The sequence below is a fragment of the Acipenser ruthenus genome, chromosome 2 (genome assembly GCF_902713425.1).
Source record: "Acipenser ruthenus chromosome 2, fAciRut3.2 maternal haplotype, whole genome shotgun sequence".
Classification (NCBI taxonomy): domain Eukaryota; kingdom Metazoa; phylum Chordata; class Actinopteri; order Acipenseriformes; family Acipenseridae; genus Acipenser; species Acipenser ruthenus.
This window is the reverse complement of record NC_081190.1, coordinates 24,489,197-24,503,139: the sequence shown is the minus strand read 5'-3', so window position 1 is coordinate 24,503,139 and position 13,943 is coordinate 24,489,197. Positions and strand designations below refer to the sequence as shown.

General features: G+C 37.8%; 2 protein-coding genes across 6 annotated transcripts in view; one reads left to right on the top strand and one right to left on the bottom strand.

Moving 5' to 3' along the window:
• Positions 1-1,959, bottom strand: part of LOC117973210 (centrosomal protein of 120 kDa) — a 30,446-nt gene extending 28,487 nt beyond the window's left edge. For 2 of the 4 annotated variants that reach the window (XM_034924678.2, XM_058992473.1), the window contains exons 1-3: positions 1,641-1,959; positions 773-929; positions 263-377 (exon numbers count right to left, since the gene is read on the bottom strand). In XM_034924678.2, coding sequence (XP_034780569.2) covers positions 263-377; positions 773-929; positions 1,641-1,689 — 321 coding nt within the window. In that variant the 5' untranslated portion in view covers positions 1,690-1,959. The remainder of the gene's footprint in view (positions 1-262; positions 378-772; positions 930-1,640) is intronic. The other 2 variants (XM_034924681.2, XM_034924683.2) reach the window with 2 other exon arrangements.
• Positions 1,960-10,867: 8,908 nt separating this feature from the next.
• Positions 10,868-13,943, top strand: part of LOC131698744 (casein kinase I) — a 55,611-nt gene continuing 52,535 nt past the window's right edge. Inside the window, exon 1 of one of the 2 annotated variants that reach the window (XM_058992458.1) lies at positions 10,868-11,017. The gene's annotated coding sequence lies outside the window, so the exon portion shown is untranslated. The remainder of the gene's footprint in view (positions 11,018-13,943) is intronic. The other variant, XM_058992465.1, reaches the window with a different exon arrangement.

Here is a 13,943-nt window from a genome sequence, read left to right as displayed (position 1 = left end):
TGTTGTTTGGCAGGGACATGCCTCCTCAATACATTGTAAATGGAACTCTGTTCTAACAGGATCCATTATAAGTGGAGTGCACCTGTATAACAACTTATATCATATATTTCATAAACATACTCCATTATTCTAGGTGGTCAGATTAATAGATGTAGGTAAAAAGAAGCTCATATAAGAATTATTGTTTTTTGTTTACTATTCTTTGAAAATACAAGGTTACAGTATCAAAATGCTAAAATAGATTAGGCAAGGTAAGACTCACCTGTTTCTTTTCTTGAACAGGTCTTAGGTCAAGAATAATATAGCCCACCGATTCCTTTGCAGATGATAACACATCTACTGCAAAACACTGTAGCTTAATGGGTGTCCTCTGTAATCTGAAAAAAAACAAAAACATTTGTTTGTTTTTTTCATTTCATAAGCCATATAATCTGCCAACAGGACCACGTGCCATTTTCAGGAAAATCCTGTCAAATTGTAAGTTTTGACCAAAAACAAGCAAATCAAGGATGCAATACAGGTATGAACAGTAAAATCAATGGCTTGATGCATTTAGGTGGTTATTTTTTTAACTGCAGATTTTGTCAAGCGCCACACTGCAACAAAGGGCAGTTTATACTTTTTGCATTAAGTTGCACAAGTAAGTATAGGGTTTTATTCTTTAAATATAAATCTCTTAAGCTTACAGCCCCTTTGAGTTGCAAGTTAAAGAATTTCAATTCTCTACAAGACTGGTTTGACGTGCACAGTAAATGCTGGTCTTTCTGCCTACCTGTGCTGATGGAGGGCCTTCCGGTCCAGCTCCCAGGCCAGCTCTGTAGAGAACTGTGGTTGGTCCTTGTGGTCTACGGGGTCTGTTGCTAACTGTTCTCCATCAAACTTGGTTTCCACCACAAGTAGGTGTCGAGGGCGTCTGGGGAAGCGCCGGCCTGAAAAGGGATAAACCGTACAAACATAATTAAGTAATTAAGTAAGTAAGTATACATTGGATGTACACAAAAGTTTTTTTTTTTTTTTAATGACAAAAGCACTTCTTCACTTTGTAGAAAGAAAATATATGCATTTTTTTGTTTTTTTATTATGATGCTAAAATTAGGTATACAGCTGACTTGCTCTGCGTTATTTATTATTGAATTCATCTGTTGCTAGAAACAGGTAGCACAGCAGTTTGAAATTGAGTAGACACCAGATGACAGTTTCAGGGCCGCGCTGACGACTACCAGGCACCTACTGAACAAATCAGCATAATGGATTTCTGTTGTAAAATGAGAAGGGAAAAAAAAAAACTTTTCACTAAGAAAATATTACAATGGATTCTGATTGAAGTGCAAACTCGTTAAAACAACACTCTACACATACGGTATCGTCATCCCTCAATATTTTGTTTATTAATAATACCTGATGTACAATATTTACCAAAAGAAAGAAGAGCAACAGTTAGATTCACTTTCTATCTAAAAAACAACAGCAAATTGAAGAGACTAATATGACACTCGAAACACAAGCCTGACTAGTAAGTCGTATGTACAGTAGTTGTACAGTGCCGATAGAACAAATTCACATGAATGCTGTGTCCGATTATAACGTTTGCACAAAACCAGAGCCATAAAATATATTACAGATTTACATTTGTACAGTACCTTCTAGAATGGAGACAACAATCAGCAACTGATCTGATTTGGATCCCATTTTCCTTCCACGGTGATTTTTTTTTTTTTAAATACTGTCCAATTTACGCTTCACTACCAGCTTCTCTTTTCTGTCACGCCCCTCTGAACCAGGCTGCCTGTTCCACTACCTCGGTAATTCAGTTAACAAACACATAATTAACCGTTTTCTACCCGCTCCACAATACACATTTACCGCCTCCCTTTTAAACAACATCAACTTCCGCCTGGTTACCTGAGAGAAAAAAGAAAACAATTGGGGATTTAAGGGTGAAAGGTCACACAACATCAACAACAATGGTAAAGAATGCTTATAGCGTCCTAAAAACGTAGAGCAGATATGTACAGCTCCATCTACCGACAAGGAGGAATAACTTAAAAAAACAGATTTCTATGAAAAATATCTTAATATGCATCCACGTGCATTTTTACTTTTAGGATTGTATCTATGTTTATATAATAATAATAATAATAATAATAATAATAATAATGTATGGAAGCCTAGTCTACATAAAAACTGAAGACAAGTATAACCTGCATCTTTGATTTTCCATCTTCTAAGACTGCCATCTCCTATGCAGGGAAAAAAGAGGGACAGTTATAGTATTGATAGACCTAATAATAGGTTAAATAATGGATTTCAAAATCGTGGTTAGCATTTCTTTAACTGGTTTCAACATTATACAGTACATGTAGTTGGTTAGTTGCTTATTTATGTAATATTGTACTGCTTTGTTAAATAACAATATATCAATAATTTATTTTGATAATTATTTATTTTTGTGTTATGAAGCCTCCACATGCAGTGAGCCACTGACTAGGAGAGAAAATGAGATGTTTTTAAAAAAATGACTGGACTTAACTAAGCCTGGCCTCATCTGAATAATACACCCACATACACCATTGTCAGTGCTGCTAGATGAGATACCTGTAATAACCCTTTGTATTCTCATTACCCATGGAGTTCAACTGTGAGCTTCATGGTGTTTGTACTTACTACCTGTACATTTTCACTTTAAATATTGATGTGGTTAATGTCAATGGTAATGTTTCATCATTCAGAGTGCCTATAGTGATTACTTGTTATTTCAAAATAAAGCTTACGATAGGCATCTGCTTTCACTTTTCAAAAGCATACAGTATCTTCTCTTTGTGAAATTTTATATTTGCGCACTTTAACAAGCTTTGAAAGCTTGTTCACGTGTAGTTTTCCATTAGTTTTCCATGTTGTTTGTGCTCATTACTGCATGTAAACAAACTAAATCATGATTTACCATACAACATGTAACTGTATTTTACCATGTGTTTTCAAATTGTGTTTAAAATGCTGATAGCCAGTTAAATTAATGTTACAATGTCACAAGCAAAGTATACACATTAATTACACCAGGATAAATCATTATTTACAAATACACTGTATTAGGTTATCGTAATCTATATATAAACTTTACTGTATACTTGATGGATTCTGGGGTGTAAAAGACACAATATTGCCAAAAGAAAATGGACAACTGAGGGAAAGGTTACATTGACAACGGTGATGGACGTGCTCTGGCAATACAAGGTACCCATTGATTCAGGCATCCAGCTGAAATCAGTCCAAAAAAACATTTTCTAATAATGGCAAGACATTGCAGAGATAAAAACTTTTTGGGGAAAAAAAAACCCCACCTGGGCTCGAAGTCTGGCTGACAAATTATGAACAAAAGCCTTAATGTACTTTTATTGCGAAACCATCCAAACAACCAATTTACCCCTTATCAAATATCTACTATAAGTGCTTTTTGGCTCTAATAGCTTTTCTTTGGGCAATCAGACTAGACCCTTTCCTAGACTGTACGAGCCAAGATGTGCAGACTCTCTTAACTATGTAAGTACTTCAGTATCTAACTATTGATGTGCAGAGATAACAGCACTTCAAATCACTGCAGTAGAAAAGAGGGTCATTCCGTGCCAAATCAATTAACTAAACTCTAACTCAGATATTTATTTTTTTTCCTGATGGTGCATTAAAGGGATGGTAGCAAATAAAATAATAAATTGTTCACGTTATGCAAATCCATTCACTATATATTCCTAAAATGTGTAGATTTGAAAGAAGCCTTGCATTCAGATAGTCTTGCTCTTTCCTAGTCATTTCACCTGGAGTGACATTCTCCCCACCCATTCAGGGTTTTCTTCTCTGTCAGACTCCAACAAGCTGCTTCCCCTAATAAATGACTTGTTTTGCAGCCAGTAACATGCTCAGACCCAAAAGACACTGCTGAGGTCAAATGACCTAGGAAGGAAAGTCACATGTTTCTGGAAGCAAGGCAAGCAAACAGAGAAATAATTGATCTGTGTAATACCAGATGTCATGTTTTTAAAAATGCATGTGATTCTTAAAAGAATTGCAGATTGCACACTTGAGACCTAAATAGTGAATAGAAATACTCGACAGGTGAGATTTAAGAAATAATTTTAATGAAAGTAATGTAAGAATACACATTTTAGAGGGATGGACTTCTTTTAGAGAGACGACATCAATTATTTTTGTCACTTGTGATTGCCATGGGTTAAAGTATCAAAGTATTCAGTCTGAAGAAGGCACTAGCTGAAACACATGTTTCTTCTATGTTTTACTTTAGTCTTACTGACAACCATGATTATTTTACATAGTTTAGGAACTAGTCACAAATATTGAGAAAAGGTATCCAAGTGTTCTGAATCACATTGAGATTAAAACCTCTTTTGCAAGTGAGACCTAGCCAAGAAAGGTAGCAAATACAAAAATAAAATACAAGTCATACTCACTACAATAAACAATCAGTTAGTGACAATCAGTTTGTGACAGGTGTAATCAACTACTCAAAACAAGCACAACTCTCGATTGGATAATCATGCAGCTTACTCTTGAATTGTACTAAAGTTATTTGGGACTGCAACTTAAGTTTAGACTGTAATTCATTCCAAGACCATGGAGCAAAATAAGCAAATGATCTTTTATCAACCTCAGTACACACTTTAGGAACCATAAAATACAAAAATGAGTGCGATCTAAGACTGTAGTTACTACAAACGACTGTAAAGTATTAATTTACAGACGTGCTCAAATTTGTTGGTACCCCTCCACAAAAAAAGAATAATGCACAATTTTCTCTGAAATAACTTGAAACTGACAAAAGTAATTGGCATCCACCATTGTTTATTCCATATTTAATAGAAATCAGGCTTTGCTTTTGATTTTTTATTCAACATAATATTGTAAATAATAAAACAAATGAAAATGGCATGGACAAAAATGATGGGACCGCTAACCTAATATTTTGTTGCACAACCTTTAGAGGCAATCACTGCAATTAAACATTTTCTGTAGCTCTCAATGAGACTTCTGCACCTGTTAACAGGTAGTTTGGCCCACTCTTCCTGAGTAAACTGCTCCAGCTGTCTCAGGTTTGATGGGTGCCTTCTCCAGACTGCAAGTTTCATCTCTTTCCATAGATGTTCGATAGGATTCAGATCAGGACTCATAGAAGGCCACTTCAGAATAGTCCAATGTTTTGTTCTTATCCATTCTTGGGTGCTTTTAGCTGTGTGTTTTGGGTCATTATCCTGTTGGAGGACCCATGACCTGCGACTGAGACAGAGCTTTCTGACACTGGGCAGTACGTTTCGCTCCAGAATGCCTTGATAGTCTTGAGATTTCATTGTGCCCTGCACAGATTCAAGGCACCCTGTGCCAGGCGCAGCAAAGCAGCCCCAAAACATAACCGAGCCTTCTCCATGTTTCACTGTAGGTATAGTGTTCTTTTCTTTGGAAGCTTCATTTTTTCATCTGTGAACATAGAGCTGATGTGACTTGCCAAAAAGCTCCAGTTTTGACTCATCTGTCCAAAGGACATTCTCCCAGAAGGCTTGTGGCTTGTCAATATGCATTTTAGTAAATTCCAGTCTGGCTTTTTTATGTTTTTCTTTCAAAAGTGGAGTCCTCCTGGGTCTTCTTCCATGGAGCCCACTTTCGCTCAAAAAGCGACGGATGATGCGATCAGAAACTGACGTACCTTCACCTTGGAGTTCAGCTTGTATCTCTTTGGCAGTTATCCTTGGTTCTTTTTCTACCATTCGCACTATCCTTCTGTTCAATCTGGGGTCGATTTTCCTCTTGCGGCCGCGCCCAGGGAGGTTGGCTACAGTTCCATGGACCTTAAACTTCTTAATAATATTTGCAACTGTTGTCACAGGAACATCAAGCTGCTTGGAGATGGTCTTGTAGCCTTTACCTTTACCATGCGTGTCTATTATGTTCTTTCTGATCTCCTCAGACAACTCTCTCCTTTGCTTTCTCTGGTCCATGTTCAGTGTGGTGCACCCAATGATACCAAACAGCACAGTGACTACTTTTCTCCATTTAAATAGGCTGAATGACTGATTACAAGATTGGAGACATGTGTGATACTAATTAAAGAAACTAATTAGTTTGAAATATCACTATAATCCAATTATTTATTATCTTTTCTAAGGGGTACCAACAAATGTGTCCAGGCCATTTTAGAATATCTTTGTAGAATAAGCAATAATTCATCTCTTTTCACAGCTTCTTTGCTTTATTCTATGACATACCAAAGGCATGCAAGTATACATGATAAAATAGCTTTTAATTTCATCACTTTTCAGGAGGAATGAAGCATTATTTCAATGAGCTGTAAGGGTACCAACAAATTTGAGCACGTCTGTATGTATGGAGGAAACTTGAGTCCAAAATGGAATCAGGATAATAGAAGTTACTAAAGCAATGTTATTATTTTTATGCCTTGCAGTGGGTAGAATTCCCAGTGGCTAGGATACAGTGGAGGTGGTCATACCTACATCTCTACTCTTTACATTGTTCCCTATATCTGGAAAACCACTTATCCAGTTATGATGAAACCCTGGTACATGATTATTAGATTCTGGGGTCTATTGGTGGGCCTGTTTGTCCATACGTTTGACCAATCAAATACTGTATACGTATATATATGAAACCTCTGAAGTATACTTTACAAAAACACTGAAACTCAGCAGCTATACCAAACAGTGTCTGAAATGAGTCCTGTTTGCTTCCATAGGCAACAGGCCGAGATCAAACCAGTTTAAATTCAGACTCTGTTTGGTCCAAATGATAGATGAAATAGGCCACAGGCCTACAAGTCTGCAAGGGTTCATGTCACTAAGGCAGTCATGTGCTCCCAGGCAAGCCAGTAAGTGTTCTCACACACAATCCCTATAACTGTTGAGGTAATTCTGCTTGTATAGCCTTACTTATCTATTTCATCTGCTTCAGTCCCCTTTTGTTTGGTCTTTGATTGTATTGTAGGTTAAATGACAAATACCAATTTGGTACCAATCTACATCCAATCAGAAGTTCAATTAGTTTTATTTCTGTAATACAAAATGTGACAGCTGTATAAGGTGTGATGTTATCCTGGCACATTAATACAGACAATAACCAAACCTGGAATTCACCACAGTTAATATAATAATAATTATATCTTTATTTTTATATAGTGTCTTTCATAGTGGACCAGCATCACAAAGAACTGTGCATTATATGCAGAGTCACTTACAATAGGACACTGATTTAACATCTCATCCACAGGACGGAGCACAAGGAGGTTAAGTGACTTGCTCAGGGTCACACAATTACAAGCCCTTGACTTTAACCACTGGACCACACTGCCTCCTCATGTTGGTAGTTTCTATGTATAATTGGCATGCTGAATCCTTCAGTGTTAACTGTGAATGTGTATCCTTGTATTGATTGAGTTTTACCAATCCCTTCTGAATATACTGATAGATTGTTTCATTTTTTTTCATAATATAATTGGAAATCTCTGGTTTACAAAGGTTGAAAGCATTATGAAGTTAGCTGCTTCAAGACTTAAGAGGTTTTTTTAAATGTAAGCTATTTGTAAAATGTAATCCCTATCTTCAATGGGGATTACAGAATGGCCAAAAATGGTACTGAATATATTGTTGAATCATGTCTGATTGAAAATAACTACTTTTCTTTTTAACAGTCACAGTATTATATATTAGGGGTTTATAAAAATGTACAATTATGAAGATTTATTCAGTAAAAACAAGTGGAAACAAAAGAATACCAATCTCTTAACTTATTTGTTGCCAATGAGTGTCATATGGGCAAAGTATAACTAATAGGGTATTCTTCCACGGCCCGGAAGGTGCCAGAGTTATAGATTGCAGGGATCAGAGTAGTGGGCATAGAAAGAAGCACTCAAGATCAAACACATTGGTCTGGGGAAGGCTACCCACTTTGAGTCAATTATAATGAACAAGCAACATAAGTCTTGTATCCCTGTGGGACAAAAGGGAGAAAGGATGGAACACATTGGATCAACAGTTGGATAGATGTATTTTAAAAACAGCTGAAATATCACCATATTCCTCAAATGTGGAATCCACCTCTTATGGGAGTGATCGATCTCAAACTGAAATAGATTTAAGGGAAACCATTTCATGTATACCTCACTCTTTTATATAATCATTGAACCTTTCTGCAAATTGTAGTAACTGCTATTTGCTGCTGATATGTTTCATGTATTTACGTTGTGTTTCTATATTGCTTTATGTTGTTACATGCTGTCCCTCTTCCCTGGCTCTCCATCACTTGCATTCATTGGGTACATTGCCAAAAAATAAAACACGTAATTGTCTTAGCTTGGACTTCTGGTTTGACAGTGGTATGACAACATTTAGGAATGCTAAGAAAATACAAAATATTGCAGTGTTCAAAATGTCACCTAATGTCACCTAATGAACCAACAGTAAGATGGTGTTACCTAGATTAAAACCATGTCATACACAATAATTAAAGCAAGTACTATTATCATTTAATGAAAGCCTTTTTGTGTTTGTTTTAACCCCCTTACAGTACTACTGATAACATGATTGTATCATTTTGATTCCTGGATATGTATGTCAGTTTCAAGGTTTCAGTAAATATTATTAAGTTATTTGCAGCCATTAGTCATTGTGCAGATTTGTCAGAACCAGACAAGTTAGAATAAAGGGATCAGCATCTATTTCAGTGTGATGAAAATGTTTTGGTACTTGGCTTATTCCAAAACTGGACACTTATATATGGAGACCTATATATAACGACTGAAAGTGCACAACAGGTAATGATAAGATACAGACCATCGGGAGCCAACAGCACAGACTGGAACCTACTACAGTGACTGAGGGCCTGTCGCCAATGAAGGCCTGTCGCCAATGAGGGGGAAGCGGGCCATAGAGATCCAGGTCGTGGGGATGATCATGAGCCATGAAGTCGGGTTGCAGCCGTCCAGGATCCCTGCATATTGGGTCAAGAAAGGGGTCTTCCAGTTCCATGGGGGCCCGGGTCTGGCTCTGACTTTCCCAGGACAACCAGTCAACCCCCCTGGGGGGCTCAACCCAGCCTCCCAGCTTGCTACTGCCAGCTACCAACAGAACAACCAGCAACTCCCCGGGGCGACCCCACAGAGGCTTGTGAGCTCTACCGCCAGCCATCCTTGGCCCACGGTCAGGCCGACCTGTGCTAACAACTTGCCAGCTTACCAGCCACGACATCACTCCAGCGGCAGTAAATGCAGTTTGGTGCTGCAGCTGTGAGGGGCTTTGCAAGAACAGCAGAGCCATCTGCAGGAGCTGATGCTAGAGTTCCAGCATTGCATCACGACCCGGCCGGAGGGAGTGGGCCGGACCCACCTGGTGCAAAAGGTGCAACATCGAGACAGGGGACGAAGCGGAGAGGGTTCTGGGGGAAATGCGGGTGGCAAACCTGACTGAGCCATCTGACAGTCCATGGGCTGCGCCTGTTGTCATGGTCCTAAGGAACGACAGCTGAACAAAGTCACCTGCAAAGACTCCAACCCCTTGCCCTGCATTGACGAGTCCCTGGACATGGTAGCTGGCTTGTCATGGTTCAGCTCGCTGGATATGAAAAGCTGGTATTGGCAGGTGGAACTAGCACCTGCCAGTACCCATCAAATTATGGTATGTTCAATAAAGAGAATTGCCTAGGTATGACATTTGATTGTCAAAATGGCAGCCATACACTTTTGGCACATGCATACACAGAACTGACAAGTATGAACATTTGACAGTTGTTCTGCACCCATCACATTTCGGTACATTCAACAAATAATTGCCAAGGTATGACATTTTGACAATTCACAAGTAGCCATCAAATTTTGATGCCTTCATACATAGAACTGTTTGCACCTTTACTAAACGAAATATTTTTTTCTGTGAAGAAATATGGGTTTAGTATATAGTAAATTACATAAATACGTGTTCTGTTTTTTTTTCAAAAGAAAAATGTATTTGGTATTTAATGGGTTTAACATTCCTTGCTGAAGTTTCAGGGCAAAAAGAAGGAACAACAACGTTCCCACAGGGCGAATAGTGCAAGTCATACAGCTATGACCAAAAGTTTTGCATCACACTATTCTATAGAATTAACAAACGTTGCTTTATAAAGTCGAATGAAACCTGCTGAATAATGTTACGTTAACATATTGAATTACATACCGCGTTGTAGTTTTCCAAGAACGAAAAATAAATAAATAAATTGAAATCTAACATGAAATACTATTATGGCTTCTAGACTTATCATTCTTTGATTCCATGATGTTAAACAAAAGATTATGTTCAGATAGTTATTCCTAAAATTCTAGGTGATGCCAAACTTTTGGCCATAGCTGTAGATTTAACAAAATGTTGTAATGCCACACCCTACCATTGTGAACAACCGGAACACTAGTATTAAGTTTACAGCAGCAGTGAGCAGCAATTATCCTATTATATCTTACTGTCATTTATTAACGTTAGAGGCAACATTTTGCTCTCTATAAACATGTGAGTAAATGTAACCTTTTCATAATTATGAGATTTTTTTTTTAAAAAAACGACATCTTTAATTATGAAGATATATATTTGTGATTGTTATTGGCAATATTTTCCCTTTGGTCTTCTCTTTGACCTCTCCCAATAGACTAGCATTCTTCCCAAACCTACTAATGCTTTATGTCTGTTTTTTTATTGTCAAATGAGTCCCCCCTTGAAGCAAATCTATACACTGTATCCGTCCATGACTTCCTGGATGTGGAGGCAGGACGAGGTGGCGAGATGTTTTGTAGTTGCTGACATCATATCACTTCCTGGAGATCAGAGCCACAAGGGAGAGGAGGTCTCTGGAAGAAGCATTTTAAAATGTTTTATTCATTTAATCTCACAAAAACGGAGTAGAACAGTAACAAGGTCGCATGGTTCAACATCTTCAAACGCGAATTGCAAAGCATTTGAAGAAAAATCCCAGGACGTAAACGGTAAGACTAAAGACACCGCATATTTCTACTTGTGAAAGCGTGTTTGCTTTTTTTGTTCAGTCTAATCGAGTGTGGGAAAGTGGTTCCCTTGCGCAGATGTTATCCAATGCAAGGCGATTAACCGGATATGTACGTGCTGTAATGTACTAAATATGCAGCATTCTGTACTGTATGTGTATTGTATGTGCTAATGGTGAGTTTTCAGAGGTGTGATCACAGTATCACATTCACAGTAAGTTACAGTATGTAGAATATGTAGATGTTAATTACCTGATGTGATCATTACCTTATTCAAGTGTTTGACAGGTATCCCGGATTTGTGCTATATCATTAGAGACGATCAGTCTAATCTAAGACATTATGACATAACCTGGGGGCTGTGTTGTATCCGTGCAAAGAGACGTGGACAGATGGTAGACTGCTGTATTATATGTGACTTGCGAATCAAGGGTGTTATCCCAGCTGAATGTTTAATAATAAAGCTGCGAAACGAGTTATCGTTACATTGTCATTGGTGCAGCAGTGACGTCTTTGATAGGACGGTTGAGGGATGGGATGTTGCTCGTAAGAATATCCCACCCCAGAAAGAAGAATCTTTCTCTTACTTTCGGTTACACTGTAGCGACTGTGCCTACTGTAGCTAGGCTAGCACCGGAACCAGCTGTAACAAACAAGTTATGTATGTTCATGGTATTTACTTGCATCGTGTATCGTATTACCGTTATCATTATTTAATTATCTACCTAAGGAAATATAAAAGGATGATAGACTAGGGCAGAAAACCTTACTCAGAACAGGGCAGATAGAGCACAGTGGTGCTTTGGGCACCGTTTCAGCTTGCTGTATTCGGGCTGTGGTTTCCTTTAACGTCAGCTGAAGCAAGCTGGGTTTTTTTATACTTCACTTCCTAAAGAAGTCATTATAAACCCGTTAGACTGGAAATCACCTGTGCAACACTAACATTGTCATGTGCTTAGAACACAGTTTGCAATTTGTTTATTCCTTATTCTTTAACTGGGTTTGCTTTAGTTTAAGTACGTCTAGTCTATGTAATGTATATGTTTGCTGTTTTCTTTTAAGAGCCTCATTGGTGAAGTGATCTCAGTCGGCCATGCCCTGGATTAAAAAAAAAAAAGAATATTAAATAACAAATAAGATACGTTGTTGAAAATTGCATTTCGTTTTCAAAGACCATGGCTTTAGTGCTTTAAAAGTCAGTAAAGCACAAAATCCTTAACCTAAGAAAGACCTTCCAACTAGTAGCACAACAGAACTATGATGACACAAAATGCCTTACATTATCACCCTCGTTAATAACACAATTCAGTGGCTAATTGGTTGCTCAAAACATTTTTTAAATGATAAAATCTTTTGTAAAGTGGTATTTAATTGGCAAACTTGTACTTTGAATATTCTACCATCTTGTTTTCCTTTTAGGGTTTTTAGTGTTTTGCTGCCCATACAGTAATTCTACTGTAGTAATAAGTGAGCTTTGAGAAGGATTAGTTTAACAGAAATTGCACCCTTTTGTCAATAAATTGTCAGGGAAAAACAAAATCCAGGCTTTCTATAGAAAACTGCTGAAGGAACTGTGCTTTTCATAGGTAATGTGGGTAAACGTTCGTAGGCTATTTGTCAATACATCAAAAGGTTACATAAACAAAGCTCCTATGGAGTTCAGACAGGCCTTTCCAGTGGATTAGTGTGTATGTGTTGCTCCTCAGGGGTGGTCCTTGATTTCTCCTACAGATTTGGTAGAGGTTTCCCACTGCCGGCCAGAGACAGCCTATATTGTTCTCCGAGTTTAAAAACAATTGGGTGGAGGAGACACCCAATACAGTAAGTGGCATGGAAATAGCGCAGCATACAGTACACAAGGGAGCAAAACAAAGGAGTAACTTCATCATAAGCATTGTTATGTTTCGGCTCTAACTCACTCAGAGCAGCAGTATTACAAAGGCGGTCCTGTCTAAAGCATTTTCTTTTTCCTTCAAATTCTGACATTATTTTTTCATATAGTACAGTGGTGTACAATGGCCCATCATAATAAATTAATAGAATCCTATTTAAAGGGCATTATAGAAGCTGAGCGGATTGTGAAGTTGAGTCCAAGCTGCAGGTGATGTCAGTTGCCATGGTAATGCCTGATAATCAGGGTTGTATTGCCGTTAGACCCAGTAAATAGTTACTTTATTGTTATTGTAAACATCCTAAATATTGAATGTATAGATATTTTGTTTGTTTTTTCTCACCTTGTTTTTTTTTTTTGTTTGTTTTAAAGATAATATTCTGTGGTAATCTGTGGTGTAGTTGTGCTTTGCAATTGAAATTCCTTATCAGTGGATGACAGTTCTGTGAATTTCTAATGTATCGTTATACAGTCTGCATCACAGTGCTACAGTACCTCCTATCATTTTATGAGTAGTCTTGTTCCTCCTTTGTATGTTTGGCCTGCAACGCTGAAGGTCCTACGGCGAACTGGTCATCCTCCTAAATTCAAGATACTAACTCTAAATGGTGATGAGTTGTTGTTTGTTTTTGAATGACTGCATTTGATCTCTGTTGCTTAGTGTTGATTGCCTTTGTTAGCAAGAAACCACACACTCTTGACACAGCTATACTCCTGCCCACACACCAGCTTGCTTAACTTTCCTTTCCAGTGGTCAGTTTTTATTAGCTTGCTGTGCAGTATGTCCGCTGAAGATGTTCATCTTTGCTTTCTTCATTTAACCTTCCATAGACTATGGTGTAAACAAACACAACATGGTTTGACCTGTACAGTACACTGGTCTCTTTGCTTTCTTCTGGGGCACTGGAATACTAATTAGTGTGCTGGTATTATGTTTTGTGTATACAGTAGAACCCCCCCCCCCCACCCCAATTTGAAACAATATAGATCTAACACTTATAGTTATTGACTTTATAC